This window comes from Protopterus annectens, chromosome 11.part0, assembly GCF_019279795.1.
Source record: "Protopterus annectens isolate FY-2018-M chromosome 11.part0, PAN1.0, whole genome shotgun sequence".
Lineage (NCBI taxonomy): Eukaryota > Metazoa > Chordata > Ceratodontiformes > Protopteridae > Protopterus > Protopterus annectens.
In genome coordinates, this window is record NC_056745.1 from 1,330,952,974 (window position 1) to 1,330,979,875 (window position 26,902).

General features: G+C 36.4%; 1 protein-coding gene across 3 annotated transcripts in view; it reads right to left on the reverse strand.

The window, feature by feature from the left end:
- LOC122815837 (death-associated protein kinase 1-like) overlaps positions 1 to 26,902 on the reverse strand; it is a 913,045-nt gene that overhangs the window by 566,532 nt on the left and 319,611 nt on the right. For all 3 annotated transcript variants that reach the window (XM_044088647.1, XM_044088646.1, XM_044088648.1), the window contains one exon: positions 14,850 to 14,948. In XM_044088647.1, coding sequence (XP_043944582.1) covers positions 14,850 to 14,948 — 99 coding nt within the window. The remainder of the gene's footprint in view (positions 1 to 14,849; positions 14,949 to 26,902) is intronic.

Genomic DNA, 26,902 nt, shown 5'->3' on the forward strand with positions numbered 1-26,902 from the left:
ATTACAGAAATTAACCTCAAGGATGTGGAGAACCTGGTTGGAAAAAAAAAAAGAAATTGGTGAATTGAATAAAAATACAATGAAATTATAATGCATAAAACCAGTCTGGATTGGAAAAATTAAAATTAAATTCATACGCTGTTTCACCAAAATATATGCATAGCCTAGCAATGAGATTAAAAAGGCAATCCAATACAAACAATATTACAAATATAATTCATGAAGGGGAAAACAAGAAAAATGTATCAGATATAGGTGATATATTAGATGCCTTCAAATTCCATTTCACAAAGCATTATAATATTAATGATTCTCCTCATAACAAAATAGATATAGGACTAGATTATATGAATTTAAATAAAGTACCAGAGAGTTAAACAAATATTCAGAAACAAACAACATTTAAAGAAATTAAAGAGAAAATGAAGGAAGGCAAAAATAACAAAGCTCTAGGCATAGACGGAATCATTATAGAAATTTATAAATTACTTCCATCATCAGTCATAACAGTACTTCAGAGGGCATTAAAAGAAATTTATCTACAAGGCATTATTCCACCTTCATGGAGATATACATTGATTTCACCTATTTTAAAAGAAAATAAAAATCCCAACTTGTGCAGTTCATACAGGCCTATTTCAATTCTAAATAATGATTATAACATTTTTATGTCTATTCTGGTTAACAGGATTAAAAAGATCTCTAACTCAAGTCATTAATGAGGATCAAACGGGGTTTATTCACAATAGACACACTCAAGACAACATACAAAGAATTTTAACCATTATATACATCTTAAATAGAGACAAAGCTGAAGCTTTAATAGTAACAGACATTGAAAAGGCATTTGACTCACTAAATTGGGATTATCTTTTCAAAGTACTACAAATTTATAATTTCCCCTCAAGATTCATTAATTTAATAAGAAAACATTTATAAGGATAATCTAGCTTATGTAAAATTAGGCCCTTTCACATCAGATGCCATTAAAATTACTAAGGGTACCAAACAAGGATGCCCTATGTCACCACTGTTGTTTGCATTAGCAATTGAACTTTTTTCTTCTACTATTCGCCTTAACCCTAAAATTAAAGGTATTGAAATTAATAATCAAATTAATTCCAAAATTATGCTCTTTGCTGATGATATTTTACTCACTTTATTAAATTCAGAAGAGTCACTATGTGAATTAAATTTATTAGCTGAAAAATGTTATCACATCTCAGGTTTAAAGATTAATGCCTCCAAATTGAAACACATTTATTTATTTATTTATTTATTTATTTGTTTATTTCAGTTTGATGACCGGGGAGGTCCACTGGGCTCAGGAGCCCATTTTCAGTGGAGGCCCGGGGAGAAAAGCTCCACATTACAAAATACAAAGATAAAAACAAAATACAAAAGATAAAAATTAACATAAGATTCAAGGTACAGATACATAAGGATGCAGCCGTCAGTCTACATGGTATGAATGCTGGTAATTTGTGATACAGAGGCAATAAAAGGAATGGTGTTTACATAACATATCAGTCATATATTGAAATGGATGATTAAAAGATTACAAAGAGTCTGAGTTTAGTAATGGCAGAGTGGTAGAACAAGCATAAATGTTAGGGAGGGGAATAAAGGGAGAGCAAACTATTTACAGTATTTACATATATACACAGGACAACAGTAACAATAAGTAGATATGAACAAGGTTGATAGTAGTAAGAAATTGAATAGCATTACTGTTAATATGTACAGTGAGGAGGCTAGGTGGGGAAAGTGCAGTTGCACTTCCACTTAGAAAACAGGTAGGAATGGTGTAGTGTTTTGAAATTATTAGGATTTTCTGTCAATCTTAAAGTAGGAGAGAGAGAGTTCCACTTTTTGGCTAAGGAAAAGAAAGGAGGTGCTGCCCGGCAGGTCGTTTTGGTTTGTGGACATTGAGTAGGTTTAGGTGGGCCGATCGAAGTGGCCTATTAGGGGTATATGGTTGAAGGATGTTGGATAGTGCAGGACATTTAGAAGGGTTAAATAATAGCCTGTGGGCAGTGGTAAGTTGGAGGTAGTCTAGAAGGTTGGGGAGTTCTAGCCAGTTTAGTGACTGGAGGGCAGAGCAATGATGAGAGGAGTGTTTGGCTTTGGTGGTGAATTTAGAAATTTTGTTATAACAAATTTCCATTTTTGAGGAGGTGGAGGTGGATAAGTTAGTTAATAGAGGGGCACCATACATTAGTGAGGGAAGAAGATAGGTGGTGGCAAGCGTTTGTCTAGAAGAAGGAGAGAGATAGTGGAAGTTTCTGTATAACAGGCCAAGTTTTTGATGTGTTTTTATAATGTTGAGTTGAACATGGATGTCAAATTTTAGGTTTTCATCGATAGTGACCCCAAGAAGTTTGGCATGGGGGACAATTTCTATGGTAGAATTTTTAAGGCTTCTAATTTTGAAGGTCTTTTTGTCAGGAGGGAAGGATTTTGTAGGGGGGAAGAGTAGTATTTTAGATTTGTTAGCATTTAGAGATAAGTGATCATGGAGCATCCAGTTCTCAGTGGCAGAGAAGGCATTTTGTGTGTGTGCTAGAAGTTCAGGGAGATTGGTGGCACAGCAGATTAAGGTGGAGTCGTCGGCGTATTGTACGATTTTAGTATTTGGGATGGCAGAGTGGAAGTCATTCATAAAGATATTGAAAAGCACGGGGCCAAGAATGGAACCTTGGGGAACTCCAGTGGGGGTAGGAAGGAAGTTAGAGGTGCCTTTTCTCCATTTTACAGCTTGAGATCTGTTGGAAAGGTAACTTGAGAACCAGGATAGTGTACTGTCGGAGAGGTTAAGGTTAGAGAGGTGACTAAGGAGATGAGTATGGGAGACAGTGTCGAAAGCCTTAGAGAGATCAAGTAGGACTGTTGAAACTATTTTGCCAGAGTCACGAGCAAGATTGACTATATCTAGGAATGAAAGTAGAGCAGTTATAGTGCTATGGCCAGGACGGAAACCATGTTGGGTGTGAGAGAGGAGGTGGTTTTCAGTAAGGAAAAGCATTAGCTGAACATGAACGCATTTTTCCAGTATTTTTGATATAGGGGAGAGGATGGCTATGGGACGAAAGTTTGAGGTATTATTGTTTATACCACCCTTATGAAGGGGGTGTATAAAGGCAGTGCATACAGCTTAGGGACATATGATTCCTGTATGGATCGATTGATTAGGATGCTAATGGGGAGAGCAATTCCATCTGCAGCAATTTGTAAGAATTTAGATGGAATATTATCTGGGGCATTTGAGCAAGGTTTCAGTTTGCTGAGAAGTTGTTTTATATATGAGGTAGAGACTGGTTTGAGTTGAAAAGTGGTGGGAGGATTGGGTTTAGAGGCTGGGGTAGAGTGACTGAACTGTGAGGATGGGTTAATAGGGAAGGACTTATTTAGTTCAGCTATAGAATTAATAAAGAAGGAGTTGAAAAGAGTAGCAATTTCTGTGTCGGATTTGGTAGTATCAGGGCAAGGATTATTTTTGGCGCCTGGGTTCAGAAGAGAATTAATGGACTTCCAAAATTGTTTGGGGTTTTAAGAATGGTTGGCTTGGAGAGTCATATAGTAGGATTGTTTGTCTTTGTATACAAGTCTTTTAGTAAGGTTGCGAAGTTGTTTATATTGAAGTAGGGTCTCAGGATGTTTATTATGCTGAGATAGTTTCCAGCATTTGTCTCTCTGTCGCATGAGTTTTTTGGTTTCCCTAGTTAACCATGGTGTGAATTTAGATTTGATTCTTATGGTCCGAGGAGGTGCTAGGGAGTTAAGTATATTTAGGAAGGTAGAGTTAAAGGTTTCGACGGCACTGTCAAGTGGTAAAGCCTTTAGATTATTCCAGTTAGTTTGTTTGAGGGTATTAGAGAAAGTTACAGGATTAAAGTGAGTTAGGTTGTGTGTATGTAGGTATTGATGCTGGAGGGGGGGGGACTGGGTGTGTCAGTGGATGAAGGCTGGCAGGTGGTCACTGAAAGAGTCGGGAAGGATTCCTGAGTCCAAGATATTATTAGGGTGGGTAGCTAAGATCCAGTCAAGTGTAGATCCTGGAGGATTGCTCTTGTTGGGTCTGGTAATAGAATTGGTTAATTGAGTAAAGTTGTAAAGATTGACAGTTATGGCTGAATTTGGGTTATTAACTGTTATTCCTAATAAGTTATTAAATAATAAAAATAATTCAATTTCTAACATAAATCCAATTGTTGGGAAACAGGTTTCTTCTCTAGATTACTTAGGAATTGTTTTATGTGAAACGTTAGAATTAACTCTATCTACAAATCATAATAATATTCTGGGTACACTTAAATCATTAATAGTGAAATGGAATAAATTGTTCCTAACATTTGAAGACAGACTGCAGTTAATAAAGATGGTACTTCTCCCAAAGGTAAACTACATCACTTTAGCAATACCTATTATGCCTAGTAAAAAAGTTTTAAAATAATTAAATAGAATCTTTTTAAGATTCCTTTGGTATCCCAAAAAATAGGGTTGCTTTCCTAAACCATATTCGACCCTGGGAAATGGGGGGCATAAAATTTCCTGATTTAGAATCTTACATTAAAGCATCTATTCTTAAAACAGTTATAAATTGGATAGATCCAAAACGTTCTTCCACTTGGAAAACATTGCATACTGCTATTTTTCAGGAAGAAAATAAATTAGCAAAAAATATACAACTGCTTGGACAGAACAATGTACTCTGGAATATCATCTGTATCAACTTATAATACAATTTCACCAAGCCTACTAACCTAAATTATATAAATTACATTTATAACACTTTCCGGAACTTCATAAACAATAATACAGAAATTAAATTATGGTTTCAGTTATTAACTCCTTTTAATATTACAAAAAACTTTGCTAACATTTCCATAAATACTCTTAACTCATGGAAAGGAAATCATTTCTCATGCTGGTATCAATGTATAGAAAATCATGAATGTAAATCAGATAATTAATACATTCTATCTATCAAGTAGTGACTGGTTAGCTCTTAATAGTCTGGTACCATACGTGCAAGATATGTGTAGAACAATAGACAATTTTTCATTTAACTCCACACCTAAATTTATATTTTATCTACATGAAGTACTATACAGAGACTTTAACTGGACAAATTTAACTTCAAAGTTATATAAAATTATTATTAGTTATAAAACAAATTCTAACCAGACATTTTGGAATTTTATCAATAAATATTTTTTATTGTTGTTATCCAAGGAATCAAAAATAAACATACTATATTCTATTAAGTTAACTTCAAATATGCAAAGTTAGAGAATCTTTGCATGGAAATTCTTGCATAGAGCCTTTTACACCCCTAATAAAATAGCTAAATTTAAACATACTAATGAAGCAATATGCTGGAGATGTAATCTAAAATGTAATGCTGATTGGTCACATATTATATATGACTGTATTCATATTAAAACATTTTGGAAGGATATTGGTGAATTTCTGCAAGCCATTTTTACTGACTCTTTCATTTTGTCAAAGTCATTAATTATTCTGAATAAAATTGAAACCACTACTATGAAAAAGAAGGAACTTTATCTTCTTTGGACTATAATGGCTATCTCAAAAAAATGCATCACTAGGAAATGGAACTCCTCTATCATCCCAACAATTGATGATTTTCTCATTCTATTGAAAGAAGTAACACGGTTGGAAATTAAAGTCAAGGAAATGAGAATCTTTCTGAAGAAATGGACTAACAATCCTTGGGAGAAAGTTCTCTCCCTAATAGAGACACTCAAAATGGACACAATTTTATCTTCATAAGAAAAGAGGAAGCAAGAATGCAAGTTATAATTTGTTAATGCTTGTACAATAATCTTTATTATTTGTCTGTGTATCTATGATTGTATTCCTTCTGACTTTGTCTGACCTGAGGCCATTGTATATTCTGTAAATAGTTCATTCAATTCACTTTTATTAGATTGGTTATATTTACTATGTATTCTTTAAAAAAAAAGTTTTCTGAATAAAATTATTTGAACAAAAAAAAAGTCTTGCCCTCTTGTTTGCTTTTAGACAATGTTTAACTTTATGCCCAAACAAAGCAGATCCATGATATGGGGCATAAATAAATGACATCTTGAAGTGATGCATCCAGACATACCATTCTGGTGCTTGCTGCTCAGAACATGTCACTGGTCTAACTACCAGTAATAGTCTACACTACAAGCATAAACAAATCCACTATCCAACTTTAAACAGTAAGAATAATGGAAAGCAACTACTCCTAAGAAGTATCAAGAGGCACCAGATTATTTTTCACATAGATAGGGGAGGTAGGATAAAAAAAATCAGAAAGTAGAAAACAGTAAAAAAAATAACTGACACCCAAAGCACTGAGCCTAGTGATCTGGGTGCAAATCAATCGAGTGCCAAATGAGCACTGAGTAACATAGTACAAGCAGGGGGTGATGGGTAAGGGAAGGAGCCTGAGTCTTGGATCCAAAGTCTGTGACTAGCCTGTCAGATTCAATCAGATCTGAAGTGCCTATTCATGAGGATGAATGAAAGAGACAACATTGGATCCAACACCACTGGAATAAGGGTTGAGTACTAGTAGCATACCGCTGTGCAGGAGGAGGAAAGGTGTTACTGCCTAATCCCAATGACCTGGAAAAAAAAGTTTCAAATTCACAACCTACACTGAAAAAGAAAACTGACAAGTACTAAAAACAGTAGCAAAAATGCATTTTCATGCTAAACAGGAGATCCAACCAAAATAAAACTACACTGAATAAATGCTAAAAATTAACAAAGAAAAATACAACTATTACATACAAAGTATAATGAAAATAAAAACAAAGGAAACAGAATCCATTCACCAAGGTGTAGTTCAAAATAAAATCAGTTTCACATAAATGTCTGTACTATGAAAGCCCAAATTCAAAACCACAGGGCACTGGACCAGTAGCGTGCATGCATGCAGACATGCTCTCCATGATGGTTGGTAGGACCATAGGTATACTACTTAGCATCCAGGTCACTGGCATACACTCTCTGGGCTACATCCTCTAAAAAGAGTCCTACAGTGAACTCCTTTGTTCTGACAAGGAGCAGCCAAGGTGGGTTCTAGAGCTATTGGAAACAGTAGCTGTGGAGATCATTTTCCTCATTTTTAACAGACTGCAAATTGAAAAATGGTCATTAAGCCCAGGAGTGTTACACAAGTCAAAGAGGACTTGCCATTAAGTCTCTTAGGATTCTAAGATTAGTTGAAAACTCCCCTTCCAAGAGTTCTTTCAAATTGTTCCAGAGCATGAAAAGTCAAGAGCTGCAGGAGATAACAGAATGTCTGCAAACAGCATTACATCCATGTCTGTTTCTGAATGCACAAATGACATACTAAATCCCCCACAATGACAATTTTCCTTTGTTCTTCCCAATGCAAAATCCCTCACAGAACCTGAAAGATGTCACATAAACAACCATTGAGTTACAGGAAATGGAGAAGTGGGTCATAAATTTCTTATAGTTACAGTTGGGGCAAGGAGGAAGGTGGAGGTTTCCTTTCTGGCAAGTTGTGTTTGAACAAAGGAATCGGGCAGGCATGTTCTCATCTCCCTTTTATATTTAGTTTATATTTAGAGCCACTGGCAAAGAAAATAAAATACAAATTCATTGAAAAAAATGATATGGCAATCAAGAAAAGATAGCTTTACTTGCACATGATATTATTTTCTACTTGAGAAATCGTGACAAGGACACTTTGCTGTTGTGAAACATTTAGAGACAGTATCAAAGCTTTTCAAGATATAAAATTAATGAAAATAAGACAAAAGCTACAGCAGTAAACTATATACCCAAACACAAACTGGTTCAACAACACATGTTAATGGGGACATATAAGATGAATTATTTAGATGTATGGATTAATGAACAAAAGATAATATCTTCTTCTTTTGGGTTTTCCCAGTTAGGGGTTGACACAGCGGAACACCTGTCCGCTCATGATTGGCAGTGGAGTTTTACGGTATCAAGCTGCCAGCCTGGTGCCCAACCTTCCACAGAAGGCACACACACACACACACACACACACACACACACACACACACACACACACACACACACACACACACACACACACACACACACACACCTAGGGCCAATTTAGAGTGTCCAATCCACCTACAGCATGTCTTTGGGATGTGGGAGGAAACCAGAGCACCCGGAGGAAACCCATGCGACCACAGGGAGGACATGCAGACTCCACACAGAAGGCACCCCAGCTGAGAATCAAACCGGAGAACCTCTTGCTGTGAGGTGACAACTCTAACTGCTGCACCACCGCGGCTGCCCTGTACAACTGAAAAAATGGAAGCTCTTGATAAAAGACACTGACAGCAAGTTACAACCAGTGAAAATGTTTTAGTCCCCTTAGTTTTATATACAGGTCAGGCATATTTTTATCAACCACATGAGAAGTTGTTGACAATAATTAATAAAAATTTGACTTGGGAAGGGATAAATACACGAGTTAAACAGGATAAACTAATTCTTCTTTTAGAACAAGGTAGCTTAGGACACTTTAGAGCTATGCATTTCAGGCATATACATAACATAATCAGGAGGTTATAAATCAAAGAGGAAAGGGATGATGATGAAACATGGGAGGAGCTCAATAACCAAGGAGAGAGTAGGATTTTAGATGCAGATCCTTAAGCAGAGTAACAACCGTACAGAATATTATATTTATAAAGTAGCAAAAATATTTTAAGCATAAGTCAACACAAGAATGGAAAATGAGATTTTTACCAATAGTAGGGGTATAGAAAATAGGCAAGATGGATCTGAAATTTACTGGAGAAAATTAATAAAGAAACCAAGGTACTGGGAGAAAATAGTTAACAGAGGAAAAGGTAACAGAGCAACATGAGGCCAAGCAAAAGTCTGGGCTGCATTTAAGAGGTTGCCTTCCCTACCAGGAAGTGATAACAGAATATATAAAAAAAGGGCTAGGGGAGTGCCAAGTGAAAGACCAGGTCTGTAGAGTTTTTAGTTGAGGCTGTAACAGAAACTGTTGTTAAAAAAGGGATAATTAATATGGCATATAAAATGTTTCATAACTGTAAAAATAAACCAGTGAAGGTTAGAAAACACTGGAAGGACAGAAAGGAAAAGCAATTTACAAAGGAATAATCAGACATTTGTATGTCTCCCAAATATGCAACAACATCAAGAATGTTTGGCAATTTTGCTTGTAAGTGTTTGCATGGGTGTTTTTTACCCCGAGAAGACTTCAGAGATTTTTCCTAAAGTATATAGCAAATGTTGGAAGTTGATGGGGAAAGAGGGAGGTAACTGTCAGCAAGGTTTTTGAGAATGTAAAGAGTTGTTAGATAATGACTTAAAGTCTACTTTGTCAGAAATATTAGGAAAAACAAATGATTGCAACTAAGAAAATAATTTTTTGAGCTAGGACATATGATCTGAACTGCCTAGACATAGCAAGGTCATACTATGTTGAACGCTATAAGCTGAAAAAAGCAAAAGCTAGAAAATTTGAACTCAAAACCTGAACCAATTTATAGCTGAAGTACAGAATACTGTAAAGAAGATAAAATAACAGAATGTAGGATCTTTAAAAAAAAAGGAGCAAATTACATAGAAATTAATGGAATTTGTGTGAACAATACATGAAGAACAATGTTTTGGAGGAGGAATGAAGTTTAAGCAAAGTTGAGAATTTTTATGTGAAATTGTAGTAACTGATTGATGATTATTAAAAACAAAACATATATGTATATTGCATGAAGATGTTACTATGGTTAGTTTTCTCTTTTAAAACGTGTACCAATGTCACTATCTAAAAGAGGATTTAATAAAGATATTTAAAAAAATACATTTCTTCTTGTTGTTGAGCCAAACTTTACCACTTTTAATTTCGCAAGTCTTTTGGGTTTCTAACACCATGATGGGAATTGACCCCATTCCTAAGTCAAAGTACAATTAAAGTTCATGAAATTAGTTCTGTTTCACTCTTTGGCGTCAGCCAGTAGTGCTCTTTGCAGTACCAGCAATGTGCCCAGTAATGACTCCTTCTGCAATTCATACGGAGTAACATGTATTGGTAGCATATTCAAATACGACTGTAGACTCATCTTTATAAGACCTGTTGCTCCTACTACTATTGGAACTGTCTGGGTATCTTTCTTCCACATTGCTCTCATTTCTAACTGCAAATCTTGATATTTTATGACTTTGTATCTCTCTGTACGCAGGTCACTGTAATCACTTGGTGTAGCAATTTCAATGATCAATGCTACTTTTCTCTTCTTTTCATGGACCAGTATATCTGGTTTTCTAGCATCTACCTTTTGAACTGTTGGTAATGGAAGATCCCATGTGATGTAGAGTACTTCATTTTCTATGATACTTTGTGACTCATGATTCCAGTGTTTTTCAGCCACTTCAGTACCATAATGTTTGCACAATCCCCAGTGCAACAGTCTTGCTACATTACTATGCCTTTCAGTATACAGTCCTTCTGCCATTAGTATGTCACAACCAGCAATGAGGTGTGCAACTGTTTCCAATTTGGTTTTACAAAACCTACATTTGTCTGTTTCGCCCCCATGTTCAATGGATTTTGTAAACCAACGTGAACGCAGCCCACTATCTTGAGCCGCCAATATTAACCTTTCATCTCTTGGTTTGAATTCACCTCTCCTTAACCATTCCTGCATTTCTTCCTGATCAACATGAGGTTCTTCCAGGGGTTTTCTATACTTGCAACTATATTTATGCATTTTCCACATTTCTTCCCCTCTCATCTGTTCCTTCACATTGTATTCTTTTGTTTTTTGGCACATTCAGTTGCTGCCTAATTTTTATCTACTTCTGGTTTGATTTCCATTCCTGCTTGACGCTGATATACTTCTGCTAGATTAAGCAGAGAAGTCATCTTAGATTTATTCTCCTCATGTTTCGGCATATGCGTTTTGGCATATTGGCAAGCTAGAAAGGCTTTAATGCCCCTGCTTGAAACATTTGTATGTATGTTTCAAAACTTTCACTACATTTGGGTCTTGTGAGGTCAGAAGATATGTGTGGAGTCCCACAATTGCAGATCTATAAATATAATCAATTTCAAGGAGGCTCATCCCTCCTTTGGAATGGGGAACACATAATCTTGGTATGCACAGATTTTTATAAATCATTTGGTGAGCATGAAGCATCCTTCCTGTTTTCCTATCTAATCTAACACATTTTGGGGACAGTCAATCACTCCAAAATTGTAAGTCAGGACAGGAAGAACAAATTGGTTTATAGCTTGGATTTTGTTCCTAGATGTCAGTGCTGTTTTCAGGATTAATTTAAGTCTTCTGAAGTATTCCTTACTAAGTTTTATTCACATTTGTTCGTGTTTTATTGTTGATCCTTCATCAGTTCCCAAATATTTATACACTCCTTCTTGCTCAAGTTCTTTTATACCACATTCTTGTCACAAATTGTTTTCCTGGTGTTGCAGTTTTCTTGCTTTAAAAGTTGATTCTGCACATTTATCAAGACCAAATGGCATGCTTATATCATCTGAAAACTTTCTGACAACTTGCAGTTGTGCTTTCAGCTGCTCATCTGATGAGCTATACAGTTTTAAATCATCAACAAAGAGAAGATAAGTCTTTACACTTTGTTGTTTTCTAGGAGCCACATTATAGCCATGGCCTAAGTTGTCAAGTAGACAGCTTAATGGGTTAAGGGCAAGGCAGAACAGCAGTGATGACAGAGAGTCACCCTGGAATATCCCCCTTTGAATTTTTATCCCTGGGATAATAATTTGTCCTTTATCATGGCTTAATTGCAAAGGGGTCTGCCACTATTTCATTATCTCTGTAATGTAGTCAATTAATGTAGGGTATATCTTATACATTTTTATGCATTCTTTTATCCATGCATGTGGGATACTATCAAATGCTTTTTTGTAGTCAACACATGCCATACTTAGATTCTCCCCCTTTTTACAGTTCTCCACTATGACTTTATTTATCAACAAATGATCCTTTGTTCCATATGACCTTCTTTTACTGCCTTTTTGTTCTACTGCCAAAACTGAGTATATAAATAGTTCCTACGCATGCCTAAATCTTTGTGCAAAGATGTTAATACTTTCAGCCAAAAGGTGTACTGCATCTGGGCCTGGGGTTTATTTTCCAATTAGAGGCTTTTCTTAACTTTGTTTCAATCTCTTTGGTTGTTACTTCATCCCATTTCATATCCTGTACCTTTAAACTTCTTATTTCTTTAACTTCTTCTATCCATTTAGCATCTTTGTTATGTTCCACAGGATCGTCATAGATATTTCTCCAAATGTATCTATTTCTTCTATCTTGGCGGTCTTTCAATTCCTTTTACCTTATTTCCCAATTCTCTATACAACTTTTTGGGTCATCAATAAATTGCTTATTTTGTACTTTTCCTTTACATTTATCTTTGTATCTTCTAAGTTTTTCCGGCTGTGCCGAAATTTTCAGTTTGTTATTTGCAATAGTGCATGATATATCCTGGTCTGTTCTAATATTGCACATTGCTTTTATCACATCTATCTTTCTTAGTATTTTTGTTGATCTGTTCCCTCTTCTATAGTCTTCTAACAGTGACACTTTTTGTCTTAACTGCTTTATAGTTTTCTCTATTCGATATTTCCATGATGGTATTTGATTTCTCCCATTCCTTTCCCTCACTACCCTGTGTTCTTGTGGTAGAACTTTACAAGTTATTAATTTAGCTGCACAATAATATATCCTGTTTACTTCTGTTATATCGCATGGATCTCTATGAACAGTCCTAATTACTGTGTTCATTTGTTTTATCAGACTTCTGACTTTTTGGGTTTTATTAACCTTCTGCAGTCTATTTATTTCATTGATCTTGTTATATTTGTCTACGTCTATTAAATCAAGCAACTCTTCTCTTAGCTCATTTTCTTCCAAACTGAAGGCACATCCCTTGTTTTCCAATTCCTGCTGGCATTTTATAGAAGATTCTATACCATCTTCCTGTGGCACATTCTCTTCAATTTCATCCTGTGCCATCCATTGCTCTATCATATGGGAACTCACTGGCATATCACTCCTCAGCATTGACTGCATCAGAGTTTCCTGTTCTTTCCCTTGCTGTCTAGCTTCAAGAGAACATTTATACTGGTTTCCTGTGGAAGGCTCCAAATTATCTTCATATGGCACCTGACCAATTGCTTCCTGTTTCACTGGTTTTCCCTTAATTTGGATATACATTACTCTATCCTGTTGTAGTGCTTTGTGAATTAGATTTTCTACACTGAATCCATCAATTTGCAGGTACTCCATAACCTCAGTTTGTATTTCTTCAACTTCTTCATTACTAACCTCATTTTCTACTTTTCCTCTGTCTTCTTATTTTTTGTATTGTAAAGTTTTCCATGTCCGGATTCCTTTGCCTGTATTTCTCTTCAAATATCTTTGGTGCTCCTCTTTTTGTATTGGATAGTTTTGCTTTCTCCTTTGCATAAATATTACACCATATTAAATCTTTTTTTTCTCATGTCCATATTTCTTCTTCAGATGTTTCTTGATCTTCCTGTTTCTCCCTACTTTGGGGACTTACTCCATCCTTCTGTGATGTAACCTGTGTTAGACCTTATACACCAAATCCTTCACTTCGCAGGCACTCCATAACTTCAACTTCTATTTTTTAACTTCTACTTTACTAATCTTCTTTTCTACATTCCCTCTTTGTGATATTATTTTAATGTGAAATTGTCCATATCCAGATGCCTTTGCCTGTATTTCTCTTCAAATATCCTTGAGGCTACCTTCTTTACATTGATTAATTTGGCTTTCTCCTTTGCATAAATATTGCACCATAACAAATCTCTCTTTCTTTCCCATGTCCATATTTATTTTTTATACTTCTCAAATACCTCTTGGCTTTGTTGTTTACATTTTTGCACTTACTCAGTTGCTTCTTTTTCCAAACAGATCAAGTTTTTTTTTTATCTATATACTCTTTCACAAATATGTTGTATTAAAGAACACAAATTTTCATTTGAAGCTTCTGATAGTTTTTCTTGCAGAAGTATTTTTCTTTCCTCTAATTTCTCCCTTAATCGTTTTGTATATCTTATGTCTGGAAATTCTGGGTGTTCTGCATAATAGTAACAATAAATAATTCCCTTCTTATCCTCAATAGTCCACTTTACCCTCTTTATGGCTCTTCTTTGGCCTATCAGTTTTTGTGATTTTTGTGGACTGCTACTTCCTTCTACAACTGGGGGGCATCCTCCCCCTAGGCCTGGCCTGGCCCCACTGTAGTAATGTTTCCGTATTTTGAGGATTCTACACGGTCATCTTTTCCAGTCCTGGCACCAGTGTGCCTACCAGGATTGTGCACTTTTTTATCCTGGGTCTTTGCACCCAGCTATCTTTTTAAATTTTTGACCTACTTCTGGCCATGATATACGATATATAAATACAGTCTATATATCAATGTTGCCTTGGTGAGATTTTGTGAAAACAGTGTCCACATCAAAAAGGTACTCACCACGACTTGAGGATGAATTTGATTTCAGCACTACTACTCTCCTTTGCTTGCTGACTTTTCATCTCTCCATTCGAACCCTTAATACCTTTACTACCACATATAAGAAATTATATGATGAATGTTTATAAGTTTACTGTATCTTATTGTAAAAATTATTAAAAATGTGTTTATTTTAATGATTTCATTAAGCAGAGTATTCAGTTGTATTTACTATAATTAATGTTAACCTTAAATGTGGGTGTAGGAAAAGATACAGTTAGTGCACATTAGTTGCATGCAGTGTTACCAGGGTTACTTACATTATTCCTTTTCACAATACTGGCACCAGCATTCACTAAAGTCTTGACAACCTTTATGTTCCCACATGAAGCTGCGTAATGCAGGGCTGAGTTGGAGTGCTGTGAGAGAAGTAAAGAAATATTACCTCAAAGAGAAAGACAAGACTGAGAACTCTATTTTTATTGTCAATCCCTACAGTCACATGTGGAGTTTGTTACTTTTGTTACAGATATATCGTTATTCTCTCATCCATAAAAAGTGTACATGTTTATGCAACAACTGTTCACATTATGTTTAACCCACATTCATGTCAGTAATGCAATATATACTGGTTCCGGTAACTTTGTCAAACAGTACTCTGGTCAGCATATGTTTAATCGACACAATTTGGTCGACAAGCATGTTTTTTCCCAGGGATTGTGCGATCTTAAAACTAGAATATATAATTTGTAAGGGATGTGGGAGGTGCAGGGGGGGGGGGGCTTGCCCTACTGCAAAAAATGCTTTCTTTGTGCTTTTTTAAGTTTTGCATGTGTCGAGATTAATTCTCGGTGCACACAAAGCAATGTATCGATGTGCATAATGTCGATCACTCTGTTTTGACATTATGCACATCAACATAAATGGTATATGATCAATTCAAATAATTATATATATATATATATTTAAATTAATCACCCTATTAACAAAAACATGTATGGCAATTAAGAATCATTGACAGGAAGGTATGCATACTACACACTTGTGTACTATGTGCATCAGGGTCTTTAATGTTATTCTACATGTGTGCCTGCAGGGCATGTACACATTTAGCACCCTACATACAAACTATTGGAGTGCTTTGTGTTTTATTCAATTCATTAAAATTATTATCAGTCACTAATTCACCATTAAACCTCGGCCATACAAAAACATTGCCAACATGAAAATCATTATAATCCCGCTGAAGTTTTCTTTGTTTGGTTTACTGCAGTCGGGATTCATATAAGAGTACATTAGAGCGCATATTGTCTAGTAAGTTCATAAAGTGCTCACCTGAATACCGGGTTCGCAAATTAGAGAACATACGTTCAATTCGTAAAGATAATTCTTCTTCAAAAGGTTTAAAGAAATCAAGCATAAGAGTAATATACTTGAAACTAAATTCCAAATTCAACTGCTTCCACTGCCAAAGTAATTCTGGGTATGCGTCACCACAAGTCGGCAAACATAAAACTTGCATGCCTCTTGAAATAATGCGAAAATGCAGACATGCCTCCAAGTGTAACTGCTGCCATATAAAGCGTTTTAGTTTATACAAATCAGTTTCAAGCTCTCTTAATGTCTTAGTAAAACTTTCAACCTCACCCACATTGGCAGAAAATGTAGTAGTAGGAACTTCTTCAAATAATAACTGCAGAAAAGCATTGGTATATTTCTTGAAGACATCAGCCCATTTCTGTACACCAACAACAGTATTACTCGATGTAGTTTCCATCTAAGCTGTATCAGCCATGTGTAATCATGGTGAGCAAAAATAATATATTAGAAACTATTGGAGTGCTTTGTGTTTTATTCAATTCATTAAAATTATTGTTATCAGTCACTGATTCAACATTAAACCTCGGCCATACAAAAACATTGCCAACGTGAAAATCATTATAATCCCGCTGAAGTTTTCTTTGTTTGGTTTGCTGCAGTCAGGAAGTAAATCAAGTTCTCTTAATGTCTTAGTAATTGTTATGAGCTGTTGATTGGTTATACTATTGTATTTAAATTGAAGGCTTTTATTTGAATTTAGAGGATCTGATGAAGCGTACTTGATACGTGAAAGCGCTTGTCCTACTTTATGCTTTATGTCAGCATTAAAAGAGATTTTTTTATTGCCGTGGCTGTCCTACTGGTATTTTGTTATTCTATGCGTTTGTTTTCCAGTTGGGACACTTGGTTTTCATTGGTGATTTTGTTTCTAATATACTCTAAATATCTGACGACTTCCTCAGATACACTTTTTCAATCTAGACTATTCCACTACCATTTCTGAACATTCAAAACTTCTTAACTATTATAAAGGCTATCAAAAACACTTTTGATTTCTTATTCTGAGAATAAAATTTCACCACCTATATTATAGTCTGTACTGGCATGCTTCTTGTTTTCTCCTTATATTTCCTTGCTATAGACTTAGTTCCCATTTCTCCCTGTATCCACCAATAATCACTTTTAGCTAAAGTAATTCATTTCTATTCATGCTAGTGTCAATTTTCAAGTTGATATCTGATTATTTGGTCTTTTTTTGTAATATACTGTCAGTTAATTATATAATATCATCTAACCTTCCTACCATCTTTTGTTATTCAAGTTTTATTATTTTTTTTATTTGCTTTTTCTGACATTCTTGTGTACCTTTCTCAGCCACTATTTTGCTCTCAGCATTGTTTTATAGCTTCCCACCAAACTAGAACTGTAGTTACAAAGGTCCATTGTTCTCCTCTACAGTTTGAAAATAAAAATCTCACAATATTATTTTCTCATTTTTTCACATTTGCAATGAGACCACATACAATGGCTATTTTTTTATTGTATTAGTTACAATTCATCACAAACTGAACAAAATAATGATCTAACGCCCATAAACTAGCTTTAACAAAGAACACATCCAATCTACCAGCCTGTACTATTGGGCTACTTATGGATATAAACAGTTTGGTCTAACAATTCTACTCCCTCCACATATTTATCTACCTCCCCTTGAACATCTCATCTTTGAGAACTTCCTCAATTTTTATGCAGTTGTTTACAAAGCTTCCTATCTAGACTTGGATTTAGGGTTAACTTTAAGTCCCCTTCAGTTATCTGATTTCCAAGTTTTATCATCTATAATTATGTCTCAATCATTGAAAAAATCTTCAAAAAGTCATGGTCATCTCTCTCAGGTAAATATATGTCCCAATCCTGCAATAACAGCCTTTTATCTTAAAATGCCATATAATCTCTATTCACTCATTACTAAAAAAAATAATAAAAATAAATAAAAGTAATGATCTCTGACTACATTATTCCTAAATAAAATGGCTAACCTCTTCTTTTTTTCTTTTTAAAATCTTTATTGAATTATCAGTTAAGGCAAACATACATTTATATAAAAAAAAAACATGTTAGCATGTTCACAGTTAAACATTATACATTACACACACATTCTTTTGTACAATCAACATTAATCCAGTACACAAAGTTCTCAATTCTTACCTTCCCTTAAACCTCATTCCTCCTCAGAATCACTATTCTGCATGCATTGTTCCCACAACTTCCATTATTTTCTATGCAGTTTGCTCCTACCCTTTTTTAAAGAGCACACTTCAGTTCTTTTACCTGTTACAATATTCACTGCTTCAAATACATTTGGTTTGGCCTTTCCTTTCCATTTCTAATTGTGTTTTTTTTTTCTGGCAGTCACCAGAATTAAACTTAACAAGGCCTTACTGTCTCGGCAATTCAGATCCTCTATCCAGCACAAAAAAAAAATTTCCTTAGTTACATCCATTTGCTTACCCAGTATTTCTGACAAAGTATGCTGTAGGGAATTTCGAAGTGTGACAACTCATTACACTCAGAAATTATATGTTCCCAGTTACAATTATATGTTACCAGTTACCTCTTTCTTCCTCATCACGCCTCCAATGTTTGCCATCTACCTGAGGAAAATTTATTTGGATTCTGCTTTGGGTATAAGAATACCTATGCAAAAAAAAAAAAACACTTCCAAGCACAAATCCGAAGTCTTCTACACTTTGCTGCATGTTTGGGAGACATACACTTTCTCCACCGTTTCCTGGCTCTTATTATTTTCTTTAAGGATCTGCATTAAAAATCCCACTCTTTCCTTATTTCTTGAATTTCCTCCCTGCTTCATCATAATCTCTTTCCACTTTGAATTATAGCTGTTTGTGTTAAGTATATCAGCCTTAACTGCGTAGCTCTAAAATATCCCTTCCAATCAGGTAATCCTAAACTACATTGCTCTACTGGAAGGATCAACTGATCCCACTTGACCCTTGCCCTCTTCCCCTCCAAGATAAAATCCTTCAACTCTATATTAATTACTGTCCACAACTTCTCCTCTGGTTGATTAATTTTATGTACATGTCAGACATATTTTTAAGGAACTAGGACAATTTCACTGATTGTATCTTGCTATCCATATCCATAAAAACAAGCTTCCAGTTTCTCAGTTTTTGCATTATCTTTTTAGGCTCTTCCCATATATCCTTAGCTGCCATAATACTTCTCATACATCATACTTTTCAATACTTCATTTTATTGTATCCACATAAATATGGGTATTGCTGAACCAGTTCATGCCTGGGTGCATAGTTAATCTCTACAGCCTTTGTTATGTCTTCATTAATTTTATATCCAAAAAAGCATGAAACTGTCCACAACACTAAGATGTCTTTTCTGGTTTTATCATGTACAAAATGATATTGTCTGCAAATAAAGCCAACTTTTCTTGATTACCATACCAATTATATCCTTGAATTTCTGAGTCCCTTATTGACATATAAGACAGCTGTGTACAGCAGCTTGAAACTCACACCTGCCTCTCAACTTTCCCGGATTGTTGGGATACATTTTCCACAAATACTCTTGTCTCCAATTTTAATAGTTTACCCATCTGCCACAGTTTTGTCAGGATCAACTCCTTCTGCTGGTATGAGTTTATCTTTACTAATACAAATCTTGGCTGCTTTCTCATGGCCAAGTTTGAAGCATACACACAATGTGCCTTTCAATTAACAAATACTGCATATGGAATACAAGCCTAGGTGCCTTTTGCACTTTCATACAATTAATACAGTCTGTTCCTTCAGTTTCTCTGTCCTCTAGCTCTACCATTTTTGAAACAGCTGTTCCTGAGCAGTCTCATACTCAGTCAGCCTTTACTTCATTTCAACCTCTGATGTTGGCAGTTTTATCAGTTCATATGAATAACCGCGTATAGCTTTTTCCATTTTGCCAGTCTTTTGCTATTTGAGATGATATATGTCTTCAATGTTTCACTTATTTTAAATCAGCTCTGAGCACATGTGATTTATTGTTTACCCTAGATTACTGGAAGTCATGTCTTGCACCAGAGCTGGAGCTTGAACTGCTTTTTGTTGCAGGATACTTACCAGATAGTGTTTTCTCCTCTCCTTTTCAAGTTGATTATCTTTCAGGCTGTCTTAAGTTTCTTCTTTGCTGGCATCCAGGCAGTGTACTTTACTTGCCAGTAATGGAATTTAATATAACTTGTAGAGTTTCTGGCTGTTACCTCTCAGTTTCTTTTTTCACACTGAAATCAAGATGTTGCTCAGAGTGTAGCCATCTTGGAAGCCTTCAATACCTAACATTCTCTTAACCCCTTTAACTCTTCAATCTGTTCTGACTTCCTGAAAGTTGTCCTTCATCAGATTATGTTTAGCATGTTCTTTCAGTTTGGTCTCCTGTAATACAATAACTTAACCATGTTCTCTCAACTTTACTAAATTTATATTTCATTTTATGTTCTTTTATGTTGTATATTCCAAAAATTTTAAACTTTTTTAGATCTCCATTTAAATGTCTAAAAGACTTCTCATTAGTGCCCCAAAACATTAACTGGATATGCCACTCTGGTATAACAGAGTGTAAGGCGTTATATGATTTTTACCATCATTTAGCTGCATATGGGAAACTGCATAAGAATCAAAATTAAGAAAATGGAAAATGAAAAGGAAAGATAATGTGCAAAGTGACTGGATGCAGAGAGTATGTAAATAATAAAGCAATATATTTAAAAGGTTAAAATGGCATTTACAGACAAGATGTGTTTCATTAAACAGATACAATTATAGAGCTTCTTTACTGATCCAGGATGGCAGAGCTGAAGAAAAGCAGGACATGAATTATGAGGTGCCAGCAAGTTTTAGAGAACATTACATTTTGTACGATCTCTTCTGCAGACATTCATTTCAAAAACTACAGGAAAAAGGAAATGTCAAATGTTATAGAAAGCAGAAGAGAAGTTATTTTTAAGGAGGAACTGTGTGGGGTTTCAAACCTTAGTATCATGCTCCTTATCCTGGAAACATTTTTGGGATGCAGATGGATTCTGCACAATGGTATTTCAAATGCACAAAAATCTGCACATGCATAGTTAATTACAACGAAGTCAACCAAAGTCCAATTTTAATTTTGTAACAAATTATGGCTGTATTGCCTGGCATGAAAATGGCTTGATGGATATGCATACTTTTTGTTACTGGTTTATCACAACAAATGCCCATGTCTTTTCAATAAGTGCCAAGGAAACTAGCAAACACAAAAGTTATTGCCAATTCAGGATGATAGGACCTTGGTTTCAAGTCTTAGTTGAAGGACAGCACTACATGAATGCAAGAACCTCATACTGTTGCACGTCAGTGTCAGTAGTGGTACTTGAATGAAAACATCTGTTGTGAGCATAGATCCTACAGTTTTCTCAGTTTCCCAATGTCAAAAGTAAGTGTGTAGCCAGACACCATACAAACATCTCAACATGCGCCTCTTACTGATATACATAAACTATGTTGCTGCTAAACAGTGAGCAAAATGTAAACTCAAACAGTTGTAGTCAACAAAACAATAAATTAAGAAATAAGTGGAAGAATGGATTGCAATTCTCAAAAAGTGATTTACCAAGCATGGGAAAGTATAGATAGATAAGTGTTTTGATTTTATTGTCAGCCCGAGTATCAACAGATATTACAAATGAAACATTTCAAACATAAAACAGGAATGTAAGTCACTGTTTATATACTAATTAGCTTAAAAATAACTCTAAATGACCACCTCCAGGAGTAGAGAGCCCTCAGAACTTTTATTTATGTACATGGAAGTAAAATTAGACAACTGAATGCTGTCAGTTAAGGCATTCTGTTTCACTATGGTATGTACAGAAAGATCATGTGCTCTATGGGGCACCATTTTCAAGTGCCTTTCCTGAATGAAGATGCATTTTCAAACTATCCACTTAGACTAAACGTGCCACTGAAGTTGTGGACCATAAATAATAAAGAGCTGAAGAGATTTATTTGTGAGAGGAAATGGGCAAGAGTTAAGTGGGATAAGTTGATTCTCCACATTGAACAAGATGGTTTAGAATTACCTGATTTGAAGGGAAATTTGAGAACTACACAACCCATATACATAACATATGCATAAGATTATAAGTCAAAGTGGAAAGGGATAATGATGAAATGGTGAGGGCTGAGAAGTAAGGAGACAGTAGGATTTTGAATAAAGGTCCTTAAGGAGAATAACAAGAACATAATATTATAAAGTAGCAGAAGTATTCCAAGAACCAAGCCAACACAGGAACTGATAAAGGAGATTTTTACCAATAAGGATGACTGCAAGTAGTGGAATAGAAGGTACGTAAAATACTGGAGAAAAATTAGCTAAGGAACAAAGAGCAAATAACTGCAGGGAGAAAAATGATGTGGCTAAGCAGAAGTTAGAATTGCATGCTAGAGACTGCCTTCCCTATCAGGGATCAATAGAATTTAGGCAAATAGAAAGGGACAGGGGATTGCTAAATGAAATACCAGCTCGGGTAGTGGTTTTAGTCAAACCTACAACAAAACCTACAATTAAGAAAGCAATAATTAGTAGGGCATATAAAATATTGCACAATAACTATAAAAATCGATCAAAAGAGGTTACAAAAGATTAGAAAAAGAAAGGAAAAGCAATATACAGAGGAACAATGGGAGGACATCTGTATGGCTCTCAAGTATTCAACAAAGTTCAGCAGGTTTTTTTTATTGGAACTGTTTGCATAAGTGTTTTTATACCCGAAGATGGCTTCAGAGAATTTTTTCTCAGATAGATAATACTGGAGGTGTGATGGGAAAAAGTAAGGTAACTGGGAAAATGTTTTTTTTTTAGGAATGCAACGAGTAAACAGATTTTAAAAATGCCTTACAGAATACTTTGTCACAAATGTTGGGGAGACCAAATAATTGCAATTAAGGAAATTATTCTTTTGAGCTGGGATATAGATCTAAATTGCCCAGACATAGTAAGGTCTTACTAAATAAAGAAGTAATGTACTCACCATAATGTTCCATCTGTGTTGTGCATTTTTATTCTTCCTCAACAGCTGGCTTTGGATCCGACCTTCAGATATGACTCGTCCGTTACTATATCTCGTGGTAACCATAAAATTCTCAAGCTTCTCCCTTACCCATAATGGCACCAACCCCTAACATACCTCAGATCTTGTTTGCTAGATTAGAATAAGTAAGAAATATTACTATAAATTTCTGGTTACAGAAAGCCATTATCTGGAGCTCAATGGATGGACCAAAGGTGTCCTAATAAAACTCTCATTCTTCCAGAAATCATTTGTTAAAAGGTTGGGGGTTCGTGGTAGGGGAGTTGAGGAAGAATGAAAATGGACAACACAGGTGGAATGTTACAGTGAGTACACAATTTCTTTATCTGATGTTGCCAATTTTCATTCATTCCTGAAAAGTTGGGACAGAGTCCCCAGCTACCTGAAATCAAAGGTGGACTCTAAGGAAAGATATTCTTGATCATGTCTAAAGCTGCCCTTCCCCTCAAGACCAGATCTAGTTTGTAATGAGCAATAAAGGTATGAGGATTAACCCAAGTTGAAGCTGCACATATGTTGACCATGGAATGCCTAGATAAATACACTGACAAAGTTGCCATGGAGCTAGTTGAGTGGGCTCTAAACAGTTTTGGTAATGGGATACCAAACATATTGTAGACAAAAGATATACAGTCGGTAAGCCATCTTGTCAAAGTTACCTTTGTAACTGCTTTACCTAATGTGGAATCTGCAAAGAAGACAAACATTTTATCAGACTGTCTAACTTCTTTTGTCCTATGTTAAGTAGAAATGTAATTGTCTATGAACACCTAACAAGTGCAACATGTATTCTTCTCTGTTTTCAAATTATGGAAAGAAGACAGGCAGATTAATAGACTGGTTGATGTTGGATTCTGACACTACCTTAGGAAGGAAAGAAAATTGTTGCCAAAAATTCAAGGACACTTTGTACTGGGGCTGAAAATGGTCAATTTTTAATGCACCCAAAAACAAGCCCCTTGCATTTACTTCTGTAAAGTTTTCTTGTAGAAGCTTTATGGGAAGATAAAAGTATATGACGAACAGGGGAAGACAGCACAGGTTGTCTGGCTATTAAAGGAAGTGGAGAAACCATGTTGTAAGCTTGAGGTTTGCAATATCCAGATGAATCTCAACTTTCAGGTGAGACAGGATGTCTGGAATCGGATCCAGAATCCAAAGTGGGTAAAGCAGATGAGGCCAAAGAAACAGGAATCAAATCTGTAGAGGCCAGTAAGGTGCAATGAGGATTACTTTGCACTTCAACCTGGAAGCTTTCTGAAGAAATTTGGGGATCAAGGGAGGGAGGGGATAAGCACTGAGGAGACCAGGTAGTCAATCATAGAGCAGATCGTCCCTTGGAGATTCCCTGGTGGGGGGATCAGGGCAAAGAATCTGCTGTACTTGTTGTTTTGGGGAGAAGCAAAAAGATAACAGCAAGGCTAGCCCCACTGACAGAAAATCATTTCTGTCACTTTCTTGTTGAGGGACCACTTATGAGGTAGTAGAATGGATTTGCTCAGCTTGTATGGTATCACACTGGACTTCCCTGGGATGTGCGTTGCTATCAGAAAGTGGTTGGAAGAGATCATCCATTGCCACACTCCGAGGGATTCTCAGCACAACTTGGTTCTTCCTTGTTTACTTGTGTACCAGACTACTGACATATTGTCCATCTGAATGGCAACTGTCCCTGAAGGGAGTGAGTCTTGGAATGCTTGCAATGCAAAGAGCACTGCTCTCATTTCTAGGACATCAATATGCATGTTGGCCTCTTTCGGGCACCAAGTCCCTTGCACGGTTTTCCCCAGGAAATGACCCCCCCCCAGATCTGGGATGTGTCTGTGGTCACTATGGGCTTGGGCTGAGGGAGAATGAAAGGACGACCTTGAAGAACTTAATCTGGTGGAATCCAGTACCAAAGATATTTTTTTCATGCTTGATTTTTACTTGGACTAACATGTGTTGATAAAGAATTGACCACTGAGTTGCTAGCATCCATTGAAGAATCCTCATGTGGAATCATACTAGAGGAACTAAAATTGTGGCCGCTGACGCTGATCCTAGGGCTTGTTGAATCAATCATGTTGAAACTGTTGTACTGTAAATTAACTTCTTGACCTGGAATCTGATAGTCTGTACAGGTGCAAGTGGGAGAGAAGCTGTTGCTGATAACATGTCGAAAACTGTTCCTATAAATTCCAGTATCTGAGAAGGTTCTAACTGAAATTTGCTGTAATTTATGGTTATTCTCAGAAGGGAGCACGTCTGGAGTACCTGATCTCTCACTCTTATGAGTAGACGTCTGGTCAGGGCAGTAATGAGCCAGTCGTCTAGATATGGAAACACTCAGAATCCCTGCAGTCTCAAGTCATCTGCTACCACTGCCATGCATTTGGTGAAAACTCTAGGGGCTGTGGTGAGACCAAAGGGCAGGGCTCTGAACTGGTAATGAATGGCTCCCAGCCAGAAGTGTAAGTACCTTCTGGACTCTATGTTCATTTTTATGTGACAGCATGAGTCTTGAAGGTTTATCAAGCACAACCAGTCGTGCTTACCAAAAAAGGCAAAATGGACTGAACCACAACTGTCCAAAACCACATAAGTTGAAGTGATTTGTTCAAGTTGCTGAGATCCAAAATTGGTCTCCAGTCCCCTGTTTTGTTTGGCACTAAAAATAATCTTGAGTAAGTTCTGTATTCTATCTTGTCTGGTGGGTTCTCTTGAATGACTCTTTTTCTAGCTGCTTTTGTATTTCTAATTCTGCTGCTTTTCTCTGGTGGAGTGGAACATCAGGAAACTTGCATGAGGATGGAAGTGGAAGGGAAAAGGGAATTATATAACCTCTGAAAATAATCTTCTGCACCCACAAATATTTTGTGATGTCTAGCCAAGCTCTCTGGTGCAGAGATAAATGACCCCCCACTGCCTCCAGAGGGGAACAATCAGGCCTCCTTTCAGGAGCGCTGATAAGAGTCTGTCAGAGAAAGAATCTCTAGACCCTTGGTTTTGTGGCCCACCTCTGCCATGTGGGTGGCATCTTCCATTTGAGTTCCCCCAATGCCTAAGGGGAACTAGCTCCAAGTGGATCTTGGAAAGGACCCTGGGATTTTTTTGCACAACATTTTTCATCCTTCCCATTGGTTCTTACAGAAAGACCTCTGAAGGGTCAAAAAACATACTCCCACTACAAAGAGGGTCTTTCTGTCCTGTTTGCACCTGCAGAGTGTGTCCTTCACTTTGGGGAAAAAGAAGGAGGTTCTGACTACAGAAGCACTGATGAAAGAGGACTTGAAGGGCTCCACAAAGTCACGCAAGCATATCCAGGCACGCCTCCTAATGGAAATGCCTGAACCCACTGCCCCTGAGCTACGCACAGCTGCATGAGAGATAAGCCTCAGAGAAGAATTTGAGATAGACTGAATGGTTGCCAACCATGAGGCCACAGAAGCATGAGTCTGACAGTTCCTTAAATCAAGCACCTCTGAAGTTTTGTAAAGTGTGCCAAGTAGTTCAGTGACCTAAGGACAAAGGTTGCTGAAGCAAACACACACTTCCCAAACCTGTCCAAAGCCTACACTCCCTGTTAGGGAGATGAGCAGTGGAATTCTGCTCTGCAGGTTTTCTTCTTGGTGGCCACTGTCATGACGATAGCATGCACAGGTACTCCCCTTAATGCAAAACTCTCTTCTTGCAGGTGGTGCCAGAATCCGATCCGGTCTCTTGGGGATAGGTTCAAATGAGTCAGGTTCCTTCCATGCCCACTTAGAGAATAAGGTCAATGAGCTCATCAGCGGGTGGAGTTAAACTGGAGAAAGATGAGCCAGATCAGACCACTTCCAAGAATTCCGATTCCTCTGGAGAAGGATTGTCGAAGGACCAACCACCCTTTTGTTTAAGAATCTCTAGGATGACTCCAAATGAGACATCTTTGGG